The 20,223-nt window shown below is 47.2% G+C and overlaps 1 protein-coding gene across 2 annotated transcripts in view; it reads right to left on the bottom strand.

Moving 5' to 3' along the window:
• LOC138473263 (pancreatic triacylglycerol lipase-like) overlaps positions 1-20,223 on the bottom strand; it is a 241,481-nt gene that overhangs the window by 10,199 nt on the left and 211,059 nt on the right. For both annotated transcript variants that reach the window (XM_069611902.1, XM_069611901.1), the window contains exon 12: positions 8,872-9,039. In XM_069611902.1, coding sequence (XP_069468003.1) covers positions 8,872-9,039 — 168 coding nt within the window. The remainder of the gene's footprint in view (positions 1-8,871; positions 9,040-20,223) is intronic.

The raw sequence follows: 20,223 nt of genomic DNA, 5'->3' as shown, positions 1-20,223 counted from the left end.
GCCAGCTTCGACGAGTCCTCTCCGGATCTCTCCCTCATCGGATTATCCGCAGACACATGGAATTTGGATGGGATGAGGGACTTTCTCGATTCTGCCTAATTTGGGACCCGCATCAGCGGTGAACCCAGCGGCACTACCCGCCTCAAGCTTAGCCTTCTCTTAGACGCCACAAGTGGGGCGTCCTCAAAGGATCTCGACCTTCTCCAAGAGGGAGTTTGCTCCTCTGACTGGCCAGTCCTAGATGAGGCTTGGCCCTGCCCCGCAGCTGAGTCCGTGACCTTGCTTGACTTGAGCCATGTTGACAGTCTGCTGTAGCGGTTTTTTGGGGTTTCTTCGAGAAACAACGGCACACCTTGCATCCCTCCTCATCGTGGTCCGGATTCAGGAAATATAAGCATTTTTGATGCTGATTTCCATGAAAATGTTTCTGAAACCACACTTTGCGCAGAGTTTGAAGAAGCTTCCACTTTCCTTCTTCTCTTCAGTCACGGCTGAAAGGCCAGCAAGGCCCAAGACTGGGCCTTCTTGAAACTTTGATTACGATCCACGGTGGATGAAGATGTACACTAGTGGAGGATCCCCGCTGCCGGACTCTGTCTTTCGACGAAGCCGATCAAGCAAAAATTAGTCAAAATTTGAACTATTTTGGAAAAAAATGTGAAAAAACACTGAAGTGTGCAGTAAAAATCTGAACATGGCCGCCATGGGTGGAGCTTAGGAAGAGGACTGCCATTGGATGGGGCAGTATGACCCAGAGGACAGTGATTGGTTTAGAGGAGAAATACAGTTTTAAAGGGAAAGTGAAACAGTTTTTTCTTTTACTGAGGATTCCCAGCCTGACGACGGGGAATATTCATGAGCATGTGAATCCATGGCAGACCCCATGCTAGAGAATATGTTTCTTAAGTCCAACAGAAGAGGTTTAAAACACTGCTGTCTCACTTGCATTTCTGTTGCTCAAACGGGATAGAAATGCATTTTTTTGGGTCACAGGCCATGTAAGCCCTGAAACACCATTTGTTTTATAGGCGCATTATAGAGAGACAATAAATAAATAAATAAGATCTGTCACAGTGAAAAGCACTGGGAGCATGTAGAGCATTGTCGGGAGAACACTTCTGACACTAACGTATTCAAGACGGTTGGCCAGTGCACAATTTGTGCTAGAGCTCAGTCCCGTTGAAATGCATAGGTCACCTTTGAGAATAAGGTGACCTGCAAATTTCCAAAAATTGGTTATCTAAAAATAGAATATCCTCTGCTGTATTTTTAGATGCCCTGTTTTTGAGGGATCTGGGCCAAAACCTACATTGTTTTTTTTTTTTTAAATGGTCAGAATATGAGAGGGCAAGGAGAGGTAGAGGGGGGAGTAATGGGTGAGATCTGGAGTGATAGGCAAGAAAGCAGAGGGAAAGCAGTGTGTCAGAGGGGGTAGCGGTGGGCAAGAGAGCAGAGAGGAAGCGTGTGAAGAATTCTACGGATCCCTCAATGAAACCCTGCCTAAAGTTTCCTTCTAAGTGGCCAGGGGAAGGCAGATGCTTCCTGATCTTGGGGGAGTTGTACTGTGGGAGGATCACCTGGGAGGGGATAGGGCCCATGGTGGTGGGGCGATCCCATGGGATGAGACGAGGTATTTGTGTTCTGAAAGGATATGCCTTTCTGGGAAGCCAAAACAGGTAATGGCAGGTAATGGCATATTGCCATTATAATGTTCCTGACCCACATATAAAATCTGTCACCCGGGAAACAAGCTCTGTTAAGTCTGAGCAGCAGAGAGATCTTTTAAGAACAAATACCCTCCTTACTCCCTAAGGTATAATGTAGAAGAATCTAGAGAAAGTGCCCTAAAACCAATATCTTCCTCTATTACAACTAATTCTAACAATCCATCTTTTAAGGAGTTTAAGGGAAATAAATCTACCCTTAAAAATAGCTCAATTGTTGAAAGAGTTAACTTTACTGAAGGGGTCTACAAGTTCCATAATCCCAGAAGTACTAGGACAAGAAAAGGGCTGAACAGGCATGATGTAGCAGTAGTCAGACAAATAAGCATAACAGCCCACACCTGAAGGAACCTGGGAGACATAAAAGGCACCCTCAGGTACACGCAATTGGAAGGAGTTGGAACTGTGACTGCAATGCGAGCTGTAGCAGTAGTAGCAGAAGGAAGACGGAATGAGGCTGGCAAGCGAAGCAGAAGGGGGAGAACAAGAAGAGGGCCATATTCCCCTGTACTCTGAAGTGCAGAGGCTGTGCAGCGGAAGACAAGCAGGAGAGCTTTCTTCCCCCATGTGAGCCTGATTGCTGTGGTTGCCGAGCTTCGGAGGTGCAGGAGACTGAGGCAAGAAGCAGTTATCAGGCAGTGGGTCTCAGGAGCGAGAGGGGCTCCCTAAACGTGTGGCCGGACCAGAGACACCTTTACAGAAGAAGGATGTGGGTCCCCAGTGAGCCAGAAGCAAAAGAAGCTGTGGCAGAAGTCGGGAATGCAGTGCGACCCGCAGAGCAGGTATCAAAGAAGCCAGTGAGTGAAGGACAGCGTTCTAAAACCTTGCAGAAGCATTGCCGGCAACAGTATCCAGTTCACTGTTCACTCACGTAAGACTTGAAGTGAGTAGAATTTGTTTGTTGCAGTTATAGAACCCAAATAATGGAAATAGAGCAGTTCAAGCATTAAAAGACTGTTACTGCTTAAAGAAATGATCGTGTGTCCCTAATTAGGCAGAGTGAATGCTGCTAAGAACATCACTGATTGCCTAATTTTGACAATATAACCTTTAACTTGTGGAAACTACATTAAAGAAAGGTTGTGTGCACCTTATTGTGATTCCCGAAGGGGGACTGAACTCTATTCTTCACTTACACAAAGGAATACAATTTTATACCAATCTTCAAACCTTAAAAACTATATCAAGTAGTGGTTGCGTGTGCCTAATTGTAATTTCTAAAGAAAGACTGAATGATATTCTTTATCTGAAGTAAAAGTGTATAACTATTGAAGAAAAGAACAAGCATTGCCCAAGCCGAGTCTCCAAATATTAACAGTGAAATCAACCTTTCTCAGATAAGAAACATTGGCCCTCATTACAAGTTTGCCAGTCCGGAAACAACAGTGTTTACCGGCACTCTTGTTTCAGGACCTGCAAACTACAAGTTCTGCGGGGGTGGAAGGGGTTGCCAACCCAACCGCCAGTTCTGGGCTGGTGGGCGGAACGGCACCCGCTCGCAGATTTTCACTGAAACACCAGCACCCTCAATGACGATGCTGGTGTTTCAGTGGTCCCTACTCCCATAGAGCCCTATGGGACTCTGTGGGAATGGGGAACAGCATAGTTACCGGCTCCTGACTTACCGGCAGCCGGGGTTGTAACTGTTTACGGGTCTGGCAGCAGCCTGCCGGATTTACCAGCACGGCTACCGCCGGACTCCTAATGAGGGTCATTGTGCTTTCTTTTATCCACAACAGATGAATGACCCAAGAGGCCAATCTATTCCTAGTTGGCAGTGTTAGGCATGCTGTGGATGAAACATGCAAACATCTACGAATTATTATAATAATTATAATAGGGGTTTTTGTAATAATTGAATGACATTGACATGCAAACATGTAAGAACAGGTGGAATATAATTCATTGGATGTCTGTCTTCAGAGAATACCATAAAACTATTGCAAGTCACAACCTCTCGGGGGCCACAAATAGGATGTGAAATTTAGTCCATGAAACTGACTCCAGATTCGCTTTATTTAGTCAGACTAACTCCTCCTTTTTCAACTTTCTTTGCTCATTTTTTAACTGCATACAGAGGGACAACCTCCAGTGGTGAGCACGGTCACATGTCTTTCCACAAGACGGAAGGCTGTAAATGACGCATCTGCACCCGATTCACATTGTACACCTGTTGCATAATTGAAGAGCAAGTCCCGTGATATTTGGAGATTTTCACTTTTGGCTCTAAATCCAAGGGCAGTGACTCCACCAGACCCTTTGCCATCATCTTGCTCAATGCCCAGTCCATCAATTACGAGAGGGTAGGATGGTTTTGGGGCATGAGACTGTGCACAGTGCTTTACCCTTCATAGAGTTTACTTTATCCCTGAATGATGGCCTATGAGGTATTCCCATCTGAGAAGGGTGTAGAAGTTCTGACTTTTTTATTAGTCTATCTCAGAAAGGGTGGTCTTCTAATGAGGCCCCTTATCAGTAAGCTCTATTCTAAAAGCACAGCCTACACAGGTACGTTGTCACGTCAGTCACCTGATCTGCAGCTCTTGCGCTCAAATGGCACAGAGCAGGTTGAGAGGTCAGAAGTGCCCTGTTTGACAGCTGCGGTGACAGCCAACTCACTGCAGTGCAGAGTTTGAATTTAAGTATACACCTCTACTCCAAATTCCAAATAATTATGATAAACCCCTCACCACGTGGAAGGCTAATCTGAAAATATAAACCATACTTCGTTTAGCATAGAGGTGGAGGGTTTACATAATTAATAAGAGACGCATCTGATCTATGTTAGACGTGTCAAAACTGTAATCCCATGCCAGCTCTGGAATGATTGTGTGAATTCTAGCCAGACAGCCTGTCCCTGCCAGAAGCAGGAGAAGAGAGTGTGCCTCCCCTTTAATCCGTTGTGAGGTTGGTTAACATCTCTCTCCAGCAGGAGCAGACTTGGAAAACAGGAATCAAATGGCCCACACTACATAAAAGGACTAGCCTCAGGCAGGGTATTGCATACCGAAGGCAAGGGGAGGGGCGGGGTTAGTATAGACAGTGGGAGCTAAGCACAGTTGGGGAAAGATTCCACATCTTGTTTCTCTCTGTAACTCTCTTTCCTTCCTGTCTCCTCCACTCCTTTAGCACAAATGACTTTGGGTGTGATGCAAGGAGGCACAGACCACTTGTCACAAGGACAGGGACTGAAACCCTAAAAGCAAGGTTGCTTTTTTCCAATAGCTGTGGGCTTTTGCTATAAAAGAGGGGGTCTCACTCCTCTTCTTTGATTCACACCTGGATCATATAGGCCTTAAGGAAGAATTCATTTGGACCTGGTTTGGGTGAGTTTTACCCTCCCAAAGCCCCCTACCATCACGGTGAAGAAGGTGTACTCCAAGGCAGAAGTAAGCTCTGCTCTCTTGCCCATCCCCGAGCAGATTCAGGGTGACTCTTGCTGAGGACAAGGTTCTGCTACTCTACACTAAGCCTCCATAGGCTGCCCTCCCCAGACGGTAGAGCATAACTTGCAAGTGCTCACACTGTCCTAGAGCCATTGCAGTGGTTTTGGGGGTGTTTGATCCTATGAGAAGTGAACGAGGCAAACCGTTAGAAAAAAAAACAGCTTGCATGCGATCACTTCTCGGATTATCAAAGGTGGTCAAAACAGCCCACCCCGCACCCACCATCCCCCCTTCCCTACTGACCTCTTTACTCGCCACCTGGTGAACTTCAGCCCTGCGGCATCAGATCCGTCCCTCATACGTGGGTCCGATCCGAGGCCGCAGGGTCCCTTTTTCTTTTTATTTTTTTTTCAGTCCCCCGCCTCCAATATTAAGGAAGCAAGGGACAAGGACAACTGGCATATATTGTGGGGAAAGGTATGAGAAAGCATTGGGAAATGCTCCTGTGCACTGTTGGTTAATTGCATATATTGGATTAATGAGCTACCGAAAAAGCAAATTGAAAACTGGCAGCTTTTTACCCAATTTTTCACAGAAAGTGTGCTGTATAATGCACCATCTGAACCCATTATTTAAAATTCCTCTGGACATCCTTTAGTTGGTCCAGGCTCCCTCGCTACACTCAGCCACTTTTGTATATTTGTGGCAAATATTTGCGCCCCTCCAATTTAAAGATTCACCAGCCACCATGGCCAGGCACCACCTCTTGTTTGCGAACAAGTAAAAATGTTGCTTTTTAAAAAAAAACATACTTCCATCTTTCACCTAGCGCAGTGTGCACATGCACCTGCAGCAGCATGATCCTGTTGGGCATTGCTCATGCGTTGGTGTCCATGCCGGCCCAGAGTGTGGCACGTCCCGTGCGTGCTTGAGGAGCTTGGGGGGGCACCAGGGGTAGACTGTCCTATAGGGAACTTTCCCGGTAGGCCCCTGCATCCTAGGCCTCTTGTACGGTAACCTACTTTATTTCCAAATGTTCTCATAGGGAAAGAGTTAGGCTGGCTAAAAATGTGTAATATGGGGCCACTTTGAAAATTATTTCCAGGGCCTCTTTTGGTTCCCAGCCTGCCCCTGGGGGGGCACGTTTTGTGTTACGCCACTCTGTAACACTTACAGCTCAGCATCGAAAATTCACTTTTAGGAGAGAATCGTGCATTTGTATGGCTACACAGCACTGCAGGAAAAAGGAGCCTGTGTGGATTTGTGCCTATAGCGCGAAACTACCAATGTGGCCTTCATTTATTTATTTGTGTTTTATAGTGTGCCACTAGTAGGCAGGAACTTTAGAGCATGTCCTCTGAACTAGTTCTTGGCAACACACATTGGCACCAAAAACATGCATTAGTGATTCTTTCGTAAAGAGAAGTGCAGAAGCAATTGCAGTGGCGGCTGGTGAATTCTTTAACTGGAGGGGCGTAAATATTTGTCCCAGATATTCCAGAGGGACCGAGGGGGCCATCAGTGGGTGGACACCCCTCGCACATTATGGACGAGCCGCCCCTGAGCTATTGAGGCAAAGGAGGAAGAGAGGTTGTGCATGAACTTAGCTCACGGCTACAGTGCTTCAGCCAATCCGCTGGCTGAGAATGCTGTCTGTATCTTCTGGTACAATTCCACTTTTCAAGAAGGCTGTTTGCTACTTTAATAATAATAATTTGGCACTTATATAGTGCTATGAACCCTGCACTGCTTATTATTACCCACGGTGTGTGGTGCTCATTTATCAACCTCGGAAGGATGAAGGGCCAAAACTCTGCACAGATGTCAAAGCGAGCACTCTACTCGCTGTGCCACTTGACCAGCTTTCTCTATTTTCTTCTATTCTATTCTAATGTATGTTTGTACAGCGCCAACTGACCCTCAGGCCTCAGAGCGCTCAGACAGGCAATACAACATAAAACAGGCAAGAGAAGGAGAAGGCAGCAGCAGGCACCATTTAGCTATAATCCACAGCAAATCAGGACCCCCCTTGTCAATTTGCATAATTCAAGTAGCTTTGGGTCATCCTAAATTACTAGGGGAATCCAGACGTGGACCCCTTGCTCATTATTCTTAGAGAGGCACAGCTCCTCCCTACTGATGAGGTCCAACCAGACTTAAACACGTGTCTGGGGAAGCTGTTGGTACTCTTGTTCAGAGGAGAATTGCCTAGCATTTCGGTGCTGGACTGCCCCAAGGCAGGACAAGGACTGATATGTTTTGGATATTTCTTCTCTGTGAACGATAGTGAGCTAAAGACTCTGGGTAAGTCTCTGGTAACCAGGACTACTGTCTGGCAGAGAGACTCCCAGGACCCCCCTTGTTAATTTACAGGTAATCAGTGTGGCATAAGTTTACAAGCCACCTCCATCAAACAGTACGGTCTTAAGTGCTTTCCTAAATTGGGCCAGAGATGGCAGGCGTCTGATGGGCAAATGGAGGCCATTCCAAATTCTCGGCCCCCAAACATCAAAGCTCTCTCGCTCTGCCCGCTCCACACCTCTCACGTTATTTCAATTATGTATTTATTATTCCATTTATAGAAGCGCACAAAGCTCTTGGGCGTCTAGGCGCTGGTTACAGACAATTTGCTTTTTTCTGCACATTTTCTTGGCTTTTCTGTTAATATTCTCTTTCCGTTTTCAATCGCAAGCATGATTTGTTTTGTTTATTTTGTTTTCTTTATGTTAAGGTTGTTTGAGGTTTTAAGACACTGCATGGGGAGCTTCCATTTTAAAAACTAAGGGCCTCTTTAAGAGTTGAGTGGACTTTTTTACAGAAATACAGCCAGCGGTAAAATATCGCCTCTCCCAGTGGCATTTCTGCAATCAACCCTATTCAGAGCTTAGGATGGACGATATTTCTGGAATACCTATGGGGACATTCTAGAAAATGCCACCTCTGCCAACTTTTAAAAAAGAGACATTACTTGCATCTGCACCTTCAAAGTACTGGTTCAAATGGATAATGTACAGCAGTGGGTTCTGTACATTTGTTTAATGTAGAAAAGTGTCAGTTCTGACCTTTTTATACATTACTTGGGAAAGGTGGTGAGAGGGGGCATCAGAGATGCCCTCTATCTCACTGCCTTCCAATACCCCATATAAAAGTGCTTCCGCTGTATTGAAGGGAAGTGCTTGCGCATCCCTTCTGTACACTTGAAAAACAATTATTTGGGGTATTTTACAAATTATACCTCCATTTCTGGGGTGGAGGCAAAATAAGCAGATTGTACTTGCATTTATTTGTTTCCATTGCCACACAACTCTTAATAAGGCCCTGCGTGCTTAACAGTAATAACGCCCTGGGTTGCGGGCGGTAAAGGGTTTTAGTGGCGCAGAAGTAATCAATAATAAATCTGGCTTGCAGATCATGACCATATGGTACACACGGCAGAACTGGGTGTTTTTGCCTAATTATGACCTTTGGGCAGAATATGTCAATAATATTATGGCCAAAGGCCACACTGCTCGTTACAAGCCCTCCCCTTCATTAAAGACTATTGCCCATGACTCAGGTCTATAGAGAGCTCTGAGGGCTAGCGGTCACATAGCAACCAATGTATAGTTATCAGGCTATCATATGATTTTCTCCTAATTGCTTCTCTTTATTGACACATCACTGATGTATCGAATGTATGTACCTATCCATGACATAGATATTTCTCAGGTCGCTGTCATTGCTCGTTAAATTGCAGCTACAGACAGACCATGGATACATACGTCTTCCCATCTCTTCCGTGCTGCACGATCGCTGTTTGTCCACCCACTTCCGGCAGGAGGGGATTCAGGATGTTGTTGTTCCAGAGAAATTTGACATGGCTCAGGGTCCCGACGTCAACCTCGACATCGATAAAGGCGGTGTATGTGCTTCCTGCGTTCATGGTTCCCCTTTACAAACAGAAACACAAACAGCAGTCCTGTTAGCATTTTCTCCGCATTTTTGATTAAGAAACCAATACATTTAAGCATTTTGGTGATCATAAGAAAAAATGCACACTGACCATAAAACACCAGAGAGGTAACACAACACTGCTACACGCTGCATTAATAGTGGACTGGATCATGTGTCCAACTGGTCATTGGGCCTCATTACGAGATTGGCGCTAAAAATCTGTCTCTACCAGCATGCCGTTAACAACATGTCCGTGTAGCCTCGATCCCGCAAACAGCGGCTGATCACCAGTGTGTGAGCATGCGCATACCTGAATGCTGACGACCCTCAAACCCCCAGATAGCGGCATCATGAAATGCGCACATAACACCTCTGCCATCAGCAACCCCCAATTAGCGGTACCTGTATTAACAGAGTGGTGTAAACGGGTCCGTTATTACCGGACCCGGAAGTAACGTCATCGCACCGGAATGGGAAATGCACCGGCAGCCATCTTTAAAAACACAATCCATTGCCATCCTCCACAGACTGGACCTTCTCAGGCTAAACCCCAAACACACCTCGGAGAAAATGTCAAAGGCAATCCAGAAAGGCACTGCCTGCCTGCGGAAACCAAGATTCAAGGACGAGGAGCTCAACATGCTAGTAGATAGCCTTGCAGAGCATGTAGACGTGCTCTTCTGTGCTGATCTCAGGCGTCCTGCACAGCTCAGGAAGAAGGAGATCTGGGAGGAAGTGGCAAGGAAAGTTAGTGCGGTTGGCACCACCGCACACACTGTGTGAGATTGAAAAAAGCGCTAGGATGACCTGCAGCTAAGAGTGAGGAATATCCTGTCACCCCATCGAAAGCAGGGGCTGGCAACTGGCGGCGGTGCCCACTCACCCATTAAATTGGCCAGGTGGGGAGAAACATACGGTACATTGATAGATGTCGAGTCCATCGAAGGAGTCGGTGGAGCGGAGTGTGGAGTGCCATCATCGGCAGATGAAGGTGAGTGTCCCTACAAACACCTGACAACCAATGATCACAGTTGACCAACAAATGTGACAGTGATGCGAGCCAATACATGGCCCATCATACACACATACACATATCCCTATCCAGATGCTGGCCCCACCACTGTCACATCAAAATGCATGCTGCATGCCGCTGCCATACACAAATACACACCCGACATACAGATGAACTGCACATGTCACACAGCATGCAAGACACAACACACCCATATGCCCCACAGCAGACACCATGGTGAACATGTGAACACCTGAGGGATGGCAATACTCCCCCCGCAAACCTTGCACGTACCCAGCCCGCCGCAAAAACAGGCATGCAGCTAATCACATGTCGCCAACTGCACAAAGACCAATGCATGCATGATGCAAGCACCACCATCACTGACGTCCTGCCTCTCTCTGTCCCCCACAGGTACGGATGAAGACACTGAAGAACGCGATGGAACTGCACAAGCCACGACACCGGCCAAAAGGCCCAGGGGCCAAGATGATGGCACCAGAACATCCACGTCAAGGGGATCAAGGATGGTCCAAGTACCACGCAAGTCAGCCACCAGTGACCAACCAGCCCCGCAGCCACCTACACAGGACCAGCTGACACCTACCCCTGTACCCCTGGAGACACAACCCACACAGGGTGAGACCACATATGCGGAATATGAGCATGAGGGCTCACAGTCCTCTGCCACAAGCTCTATAGGGGAGACAGCTGCATCGGCACTGCATAGTGGCGACGAGGAAGAGGTCCTTGACGACAACACCAATGCTGGAGTCTTCTACTCAGAGGATGTTGGTCAAACCCCAAGCCCTCAGGTCACCCCACAGGGCATCCCTCACCAGGAATCTGTAGGAAAGGGCAGCCATGAAGAGGGGTCACCAATAGTGCACAGCCCCGTATTGGCTCCAAACACAACACCAAACCTATCATCCACCTCCACCACCACAATACAGGACCTCGAAGGACGTCTCTCCAGGATGGAGGGCCGGCAGGAAGAGATGCATGGATATGTGAAACAATACCTCGTAGATGGCGAGGCAACACCCCATGCAATGCGTGACACCACTGCTGCCGTTATCAAGGCCATCAACCGGAACACTAAGCGATAGATTCGCTGCTGTGGGCCAGATCCTCACAAGGATAGCCAACAGTATGGAGCAGCGGCAAACAGCGGCTTCGGGGACACAACCATCAACATCATCTGCATCTACCACGCCAGCAACTCCCACTCAGACCAGACCTGTGCGCAGGTCCCTGTGCAGCGTGCTACACTTGGAGATGCAACCCCCTCCTCTGAAGGGGGGTCCACTCTAGCAGGGGCACCCTGCACATGTTGAGTTGCACTGCATCCGGACACCTGTTTTGTCATTGATGTCTTGTGGTGTTGGGGGGTGAGGGGTGGGCGGGGTGTTTGGGAGAGGGGGGAAGTTGAGGGGAGGAGGGCTTTGTGGGGGGGTGTGTGGCGGGTTTGGGGGGGTGGAGGGTTCGTTCACATTGTATTTACCATCAGTTCAATACACCCGTTGTGTAAAAAAAAACTCACATGATTGGACAATGCTTCTTTGGTGTGTGTCAATTTATTGCTTCATAGTGCACTGTGCCCATATACCCCCACACACAGTGCCCAGAGCCCCACATACATGGCACTCTCTGCATCCCAGTACATCAGAATGATTGGTCTATGACCGATTGGCGCACAGCACGTCCCTCAAGTGTATCCCGTCCTGGCCGATGTCCAACATCTACTCCTTCCTCTTCTTCTACTTCACCTGGTGGTGGCTTGTCCGTGTCAGGTGGCAGAGGTACGTTCCGCCGGATGCACATGTTGTGCAGCATGGCACATACCATGATGATCTTGCCCACCTTCTCAGGCCCGTAAATGAGGGCGCCACCCGACCTGCTGAGGCAGCGGTACGTGCCTTCAACAGGCCAAACTCAGCTCAATGACCACACGCGTGCGTGTATGGGCACGATTGTAGTCCTCTTTATGCCTGTTCTGTGGATTCCTGACAGGGGTGAGGAGACACGCCTTCAGGGGATAGCCAGCATCACCTGCATGGGAGCAGAAGAAGCTATGTTTTAGGATACTGCTCTATTTCCATTTGCCCTCGGCCTGTACATCGTTCATGTTCACATGCAGTATTCCGTCGATGGCTGCTATTTACTTCACATCTGCGGAAATATCTGCCCTGTACACTACTTGCCAATCCATGGTGCTGGTCTTGGGTGACGTACATGACTTAGGGGCCTTGACATTGGAACCACCAGCCACACAGATGGATTGACAAGGTCCATGATGTACGCACATGTGAGGGCTGTGTGGCAGGGGATGACTCCGAATGCATGTTGGGCAATGTTTGATGCATTAGGCTGCTGTACTACATGACATTGCTTGTTCAGACTATGATGCATATGGGTCATTGTAGACGCCATGCACGTGACCCTCGACGTCTATGCACTCGTTACATTAAATGGCACAATGTGATTGTTGGTAGTGTCAGCCAGTGTTGGATAGAGTACCTTAGATGACGCATGGTGTTGACTTGCATGCTGGTACTCATGTGCTGTGGGCAATTCCCACGCCTATCGCACCGATGTAGGTGTTGCACACTACATGATGTGTTCAATTTGATGCATCCTTGTTGCATGTGTACTGCCATTATTTTTCATCTGCACATGTTGCTATGGTGTAATGCAGTATTGCTGTCGGGAAGGGGCAGTGACAGCAGAAATATCTGAGGTGGAATTGATACTGCGCACTCATGGATGCTTGTACTGCAAGGTGCTTCAATGCGGTCATGTGTTTACGGCTTCGTGGACATGTGATGGTGCATTGTGGTGCTGAGGGCATGGTCAGGTGATGTCGATGGCTGCTATTTACTTCACATCTGCGGAAATATCTGCCCTGTACACTACTTGCCAATCCATGGTGCTGGTCTTGGGTGACGTACATGTGGACATGTTCAAGGGTGTGTGCTGATTGTGTTTGTGACATATACACATTGGTGTGTGGCCAGAGTGCGTCAGACTCCATTGTCTGTGTCATGCATCATATTAGGTTGATTATGGGCACGGTCTTTGGCAGAATGGACAGTGTCCAGACACCCCATTGAGGGCACTCCCATGGCCCAGAGGGCAGTCTCATTGCGTATGCATGTAGACCCCCCCCCAACAATTTCCCATGGCCCAGAGGTCAGTCTCCTTGCGTATGCATGTACACCCCCCCAACACTCTCCCATGGCCCAGAGGGCAGACTCACCCAGCAGCCAGCCAGGTCGTACAACGTCTCATTCCATGTAGCGGTGTAGTGAGGAGTTCTGCAGCACCGTAGCATCATGCGTGGATCCTGGGTATCTGGCACAGCAATGTGTTATGATCTTGCTGGCATCACACACCATCTGCACATTGATGGAGTGGTATAGCTTCCGATTACGGTACACCACCTCCACGGCATGTGGGACTACCAACTCCACGTGGGTGCAGTCGAGGGCACCAATTACATTGGGCATGCCTGCCAGTGCATGGAATGCTATTTTGGTGTCATTTACCTCATGTGGTGTCCGTGGTAGGGATATGTAGGCCCTTGTGTGCTTTAGGAGTGCATCCAGCACTTGATTTAGCACACCAGAGAAACATGGTTGCGAGATGCCATGCAGCTGGCCCACTGTGTGCTGGTAGGTGCCTGTGGCCAGGAAATGGAGCACAGATGCCACCTTCAGCAGAGGGGGGATTGCAGTGCAGATGTTGATCAGGCTAACCAAGTCTTCATGTATTAATTCCACTATGGTGGTGATGGTGTCCCTGTCCAGGCGGAACATGGTGTGGATCTGTGCTGGGGTTAATTTGAATAAATTGGCCCTTATACGTGGAATTGGTGTCCGCCTGCGGGGTACAACTACCTACACTGGTGGGATTTGCTGGCCCAGTCTCACCCTCCTCCTCCTCCTGTGTCTACTCTGTGTTGCCTGTTGTACTGCCTGCTCAAGGAGTAGCAGTGCAGGCATGTCCTCCAGCTCAAGTATGGATAGTGCAAGTGGTATCATTTTGGTCTTGGAAGGGGTGTGGTGTGTGGGGGTGCTCCTTTTGTGCAGGGCCTGGCTCCATTGCCTCCACCTATGCTGATTGTGTGCACCTGTGGCAGTTGGGAGCACAGCAGATTCCTATTAACGGGTCATCCGCAATGCCGGTATTGGCGGCATCATGATGGCCCTTCTTACCGGCATCTGGATGCCAGTATGTGCATGTCCGTGCGACTTGTGATGTCCTCTTCCTTGCGGCATGCCGGTTTAACGGGCACACGCTCGATCCAGGTTCAAGTTATTATGCTGCAACATTTGGTGCTGTGGGCTTAAAAAATCCAAGATGGCCGAAAAGCCCACATTTGCGCCAGAATCCAGGAAAACCGTGCAGTTTTTGCGCACACCAACATGGTCGCCTGACCTGCCACCCACCAGTGTGAGCGTGATGTGCCAGAAGCGCCATGAGTGAAACGTGGTGCCAAAGGAAAAACAGCAGTGCCTGTTAGCTCAAAAAGCGCTTTGAAATCACCTTTGTTTCTCTGAAATGCAAGCTCAAAATGCCTATTTCAAACATTGCAAGATATTCAAAAATCTTAATGAACACCAGCAGACGTCTGGTAGAATGAAGTCTTGTGTGCATAGCAAATCTGGTAAGATGAAGAGCCTAAAATAATGTTCATAACAAAACTGGCTGGGCTGTGGATGTCAGCAGCTTAAGTGAAATGGGATTTATAGCCACTAAAATCGAAATGTTTAAAATAAATGAGTGACCTACTTTTGAGTGTCACATAGGTTGCAACTGCTTAAATGTCATGGTTTTGAACTTAGAATCAGCGTTCTAGCTGCATGTGTCAAAATCGAAGTTTGATTTGAATGAAGAAAAATGGGAACAAAAGTGACCTTTGGCTCAAGCCTGGCTTAAGGTGATTGAATTCTGCCCGGCAACTACCCCCGACAGGAGTTGAAACTTGCCCAGCAACTGCATTCACAGGCCTGGCCTGCCTTCTGCTGCCCCACCAAACGGAGATTACACATCTCTGATTGAATCAGGGGAGGGGTACCTTGGACTGCAGGAAAACAGAACAATGAACTTCCCTTTGCTCCAAGCAATTGCTAAATCAGCGGGTCGTAAATGGATCCTCTTGGAAGGAAATTGCCTCTGTGAGCCAGCTGAGCTTGGAGGCGGGGACGAACCAGAAGTTCCCCCATGTGCTTTGGGACCTCAACACGCCCATCTGGGCCAAAGCATAATTTTATAAAGATGGATAATTCATAGTACAAAATTGTCAAAATTATATCAATAATATCATTATTCCTGTGATTTTTCTGTGCACATTTTAAGAGGTGTTAGGACTCTGTGGTATGTTCTGGGGGGTAGTAGCGGAAAATAGGGTATTACTCCAAATGTCTGTATGTTAAAAATCTGCAGATAACAAGGGGGGTCCTGGGAGACTCTCTGCCAGACATGAGTCCTCGTTACAAGAGCCTTACCCAAAGTCTTTAGCTCACTATCTTTCACAGAGAAGAAATATCCCAAACATATCAGTCTTTGTCCAGCCCTGGGGCAGTCCAGCACCGAAATGCTAGGTAATTCTCCTCTGAACAAGAGTACCAACAGCAACCCCAGACATGTGTTTCGGTCTGGTTGAACCTCATCAGTAGGGTGTAGCTGCGCCTCTCTAAGAATAGTGAGCAAGGGGTCCACGTCTGGATTCCCCTAGTAACTTAGGGTGAGACCCAAAGTTACTTGAAATATGCAGATAATCTGACACTTCATCATCTGATGCCCATGTTCCTTGCGCACATTTGTGTAAATTCTGGAAAAGTTTAGAGATTGCGTTCTGGATGAAAAGGGCAGAATTCTGTCAGAAGTGAACACAACATCTTACAAAGACAGGGATCGGATGGTTTGGCGCTACAGAAAATATGTTAACTGGACATATAATATTAGAAAAATTGTACATAGATAAATATGCATTTAAGTCAAACATAGATTTGTGTGCAAAGTGACCAGGGTAGTGTTCTTTCTGTATGCCATAAAAATGATGCCGGATGACTCACAACTCAGTTCCCCAGTCAGGCAACAAAGAATCCTATAGCCTATCAGGATCCTCAGAGGGTTGGGCATAGAAAGTCAGCCTTCCCACCGACTTTCAAAAGACATAAAAAGAGCCACAAACCCAGGTAGGGACATTCACTTTCCACTTCAAACTGATTTCTTGCGAAGCGCTTTGCCAGAAGACTCCAGAACCAGAACTTAGAATCCAGACTTCAGAACTTGTAGCAGAGAGGCCTGGTCCACAATCTGAATCCTTCAGAGGCCTCAGAATCCAGCAACCCGACCAAACTATTCAACAGCCGGGCTGTGCTGTTTGATTCTAGCCAATTTGCTAGAACCAGAACCAGACCCAGAAAGCGGAGCTGTATCCAGAACCGCAGACCAGACCTGACCAGACCGCTGTGCAGTGCCAAGAACTTTTGCCAGAACCAGTGATCCAGACCAGCAGAGCAGAGCTGACCCCATTAGCTGTGATGTCAGAACCACCCGCTAGAAGTCCAGTCTAAACCTGTTGACCAGATCTTGACGGCCTATTTCAAATTTATGGTGTGAGTATCCAGCCAGAACTGTGCAGAACCAATCTCTTAGTCTAAAATAATCTCATCCCATCCATTTCAACCTATTTAGAACTGCATAGAAATCGTGTGTCCATTCTGTGATCTCAAACCTGTGAAAGTGTCATTTGTCATTTGAATCTTACTTTATTTCTGAGAACCTACCTCCACTAAATCGTCCGTATCTTTTGAACCGCATGTCCTAGGAGCGAGATTTAACTTTCATTTTAAAGCTAAGAATCTAAGCTTTCCAATAAGCCCAGAACCGTAACCGTAATTGCTGAAATTCAACCTGATAATCCCTCATGAATCATTGCTAGTGTTGACCTGAACTCATTGAAAGTAGCTGTCACTTACCATGAATCTCCTAGAGGGAATTAAAATCATTTTTAGCATATTTTCATTGCATTGCTAATCACATTAAAAGTATTTCTGCATGTTTTAAAAGCATACCGGTTGCTCCAAACCTGCTAGGGGGGAACTAGAATTTGTATTGCATTTGATTGTATTCATGAAAACTGTGTGCTCTCCTTCCATTGCATAAGGGGGGAGTGAATTGTCAAAAGAAAAAGTGATCATATTATCTCTTGTTGAAACCATATCAGTTTATTTCTGTGCTGCATTTTTTCCATCATTGCTTTTCCTTGAAACCATAAAAGTATTCTCTGCTATCTTATCCTTTCTATACTAACTCCTCACTGATTGAAAAGAGTGTGAAATTGTAACATTACCCATTGTTGATCAACATTATGTTCATAAGTGTGCTATCAAATATTAATTTATTCATAAAAGTGTGATATATATATTGTTTAATTTTCAAATAAATCTTTTAATTTGCAAAACAAACCTACTTCTTGGTTCAGTGAGGTCAGGGGGATTCAAAGAGAGCGGCGTTATACAAGGGTTTATCATCCAGATCTATGAACTTGTCATAATAATATATAAACAAGGGCTTTCCTTGGGCATCCCAGACTAGGCATTGACTTAGTTGGAGTGCTGAATTGAAGTCACTTAACAGAGTGGGGGCTCGAGCCGGGACGTCTGGATTAGATATACCACTTGTGCAGCTTAATACAGTGTGCTAACTGACAGGATACATAAATCCTGTTGGATCACCACGCTGTGTTACACTGTAAAAGCACCCCTCAAAAGAAGGACGCTCTAAGGAGATGGTCTGTTTTGCAAAATAAAATACTAACTTCTTAAGTCAGGAAGGAAATAAATGTGCAGAATGACGACCTTGGTAGACATCAAAATAGCCAGAGAGCTCCTCTTACATAAGCTATTTGTGAGAGTCGAATGGACGGAACAGGACCAGACGGTGTGGTTGCAGGCAATTGCACCCCAGATCACTGCAACAGGGTCAGACATATGGAGAGATGAGGGTCCATTACATGTGGCCCTGAGTGAACTATAAGTGGCCCCTAAAGCCAAAGATGAGCACGACAAGATTGTCAGGATAGCGGCATATTTATATTTATATATGGGAGCCATACAGGACAAATGTGCTGAAGGCCAAGATCTGGCAAATAGGCAACAGATGGCATTAGAGAAGGCCCAATCTGACCTGGTCTCTTCTGAGCAGAGGCTGCACAGGAGTCAGGAGTCAGAAAATGAGAGTAGACAGTATCTCATTAAAATCAAAGAGGATATGGGTATCCTGCAACAGGAAAAGTCTGACAAGGATACCATATTTCTGGCCTTGCAGAAGGAGTAACAAGAAGGTTTGGACGCCCTACTGCAGAGCCAGAAAAAGCTGGAGCAACAACTGGACTTCAATGGGGCATGAGCAGAGCAGGTAGTCACCCTGCAAAGCCACCTAGATAGGGAGAAGGCAGAGAGCAGCAAATTGATTCTGAAAGACCTAGATACTCAGACAGAATTTGAGGAAGAGCACCAGAAAGCTGGTGCCCTTCAAAGGCAGAGGGACAACCTGGCGGCAAAGAGGCAGGCTCTTAGTCAGGAAAGGGACACCTTAGGCCAGGAAGTCTGCCACTTAAAAAGAAAAATGGAAGAAAATCACCTGGCCCTCCAGGGACTGGGTGACCTCCAAAAAGAGCATCAAAACTTGTTGAAGCACACCAGGAGGGTGTAAGATGCTCTGGCAAGAAAGGAGCAGGTTAGTAGGGATGGGACTCAGGAGGTAACCCTCCTGCAGCAAAGACTGGCCCAGTATTCCAGGACAAACCAGGAAGCACAGAGAGAGAATGAGGCTCTCTGCCAGGACAATGATAAGCTCCAGCAACAGGTAGCCATGCAGGAGAGACTGATAGAGTCTAGTAAGGCCTTAACTGGGGAACTGAAAGCACAGGCTCTTACATTGAAACAGGGAGCAGGGGTTGATAGAGATGAGGTTCGCTGGCAAGGGGAAACACCTGAGCATAACCTCAGGAGCCCTAGTACCAGAGGCCTCCACCTCTCACAGTCCCTGGACTCTGCCACCCCCATGTCCCCTGGCACACATGAGCACAGGGCCACAGGGATGGCAGATTACCATCCAGCCAAAAGTATGGGATTCATAGGCCAGTACCACCCAGGAATGGATGGGCGGGCATCCGGGTATGGGCACCTAAGTACAGTGCAATTTAGTGGGGAACCCCAGGAGAGTAGGCCCACTAAGGGCATCCTGAAAACCTCTGCCCAGTTAGGTCAGTGGGGGGGTACCCATCAAATCCTGGCAGCAAGGAGGGATCTGTAGACTCCTATGAGTGTCACAGGACACAGGAGACCAGGTCCCCACATTCTGCCAGCCATTCCTAGGCTTGCAGAATCCGGGAAAACCTGGAAGATCAGATGGGCACCTCTGGGAGCAGCGCTTCTGAGTCGGAGGATGAATGGACCAGGGTTACCCGAACCAAAAAGGCAAAAAGGGCCTTGCTTAAGGACACCTTAAAACAGATTAAGGCAATAAGGAGTGTCATCACCCCTTATCACAAGAACGCCAAGTATTCTGTTTGGGAACAGTTGGAGCTTTACGAGCAAATGATGGAGACATTACATTTGAAGGACAGCAGTAGCTGCATCCAGTATGTAAAATGGACATTCTCCCCAGAATACTACAGTTTCTTTGCGGGGCTGGAGGACCAAAACCATTCAAGATGGTCCACATATAGGGTGGCCATCTTGAAACTTTTTTCTGTTCACCGGAATCCCAAGAGGCTCGCAAGGCAGCCTACAATTTGTAATGTGGGGAGGATCAGGCCCCACAAGAATTTGTGCAGGAATTGAAGCGTGCCTTTGCGCAGACTACCAAAAGAGTGGACAGTAAAGAGTTTGTAAATATGTTTTTCCATGCCTTACCCAACTACATAATGACCCAGCTAGTGAGAGATTTTCATGAGAAAAGGTCACTAGACTGGGTCATTGAACAGGCTACCCGGATCTATGAGGTGCAGAAGCCCATAGAAAATAAAAGTAATGTGCAGAAAAGCCCCAAATCAACCAGCACCCCTGCTGCTGCTAAGGTGGCAGAGGTAAAGGTTGCCCCCATTTTAGATTTGGAGATGGGGGGGCCTAAAAACTTGCCTGTGCAGAAT

Source organism: Ambystoma mexicanum, chromosome 8 (genome assembly GCF_040938575.1).
Source record: "Ambystoma mexicanum isolate Mex_15411 chromosome 8, UKY_AmexF1_1, whole genome shotgun sequence".
NCBI lineage: Eukaryota > Metazoa > Chordata > Amphibia > Caudata > Ambystomatidae > Ambystoma > Ambystoma mexicanum.
The sequence above is the reverse complement of the archived record's forward strand: the minus strand, read 5'-3'. Positions and strand labels throughout refer to the sequence as shown.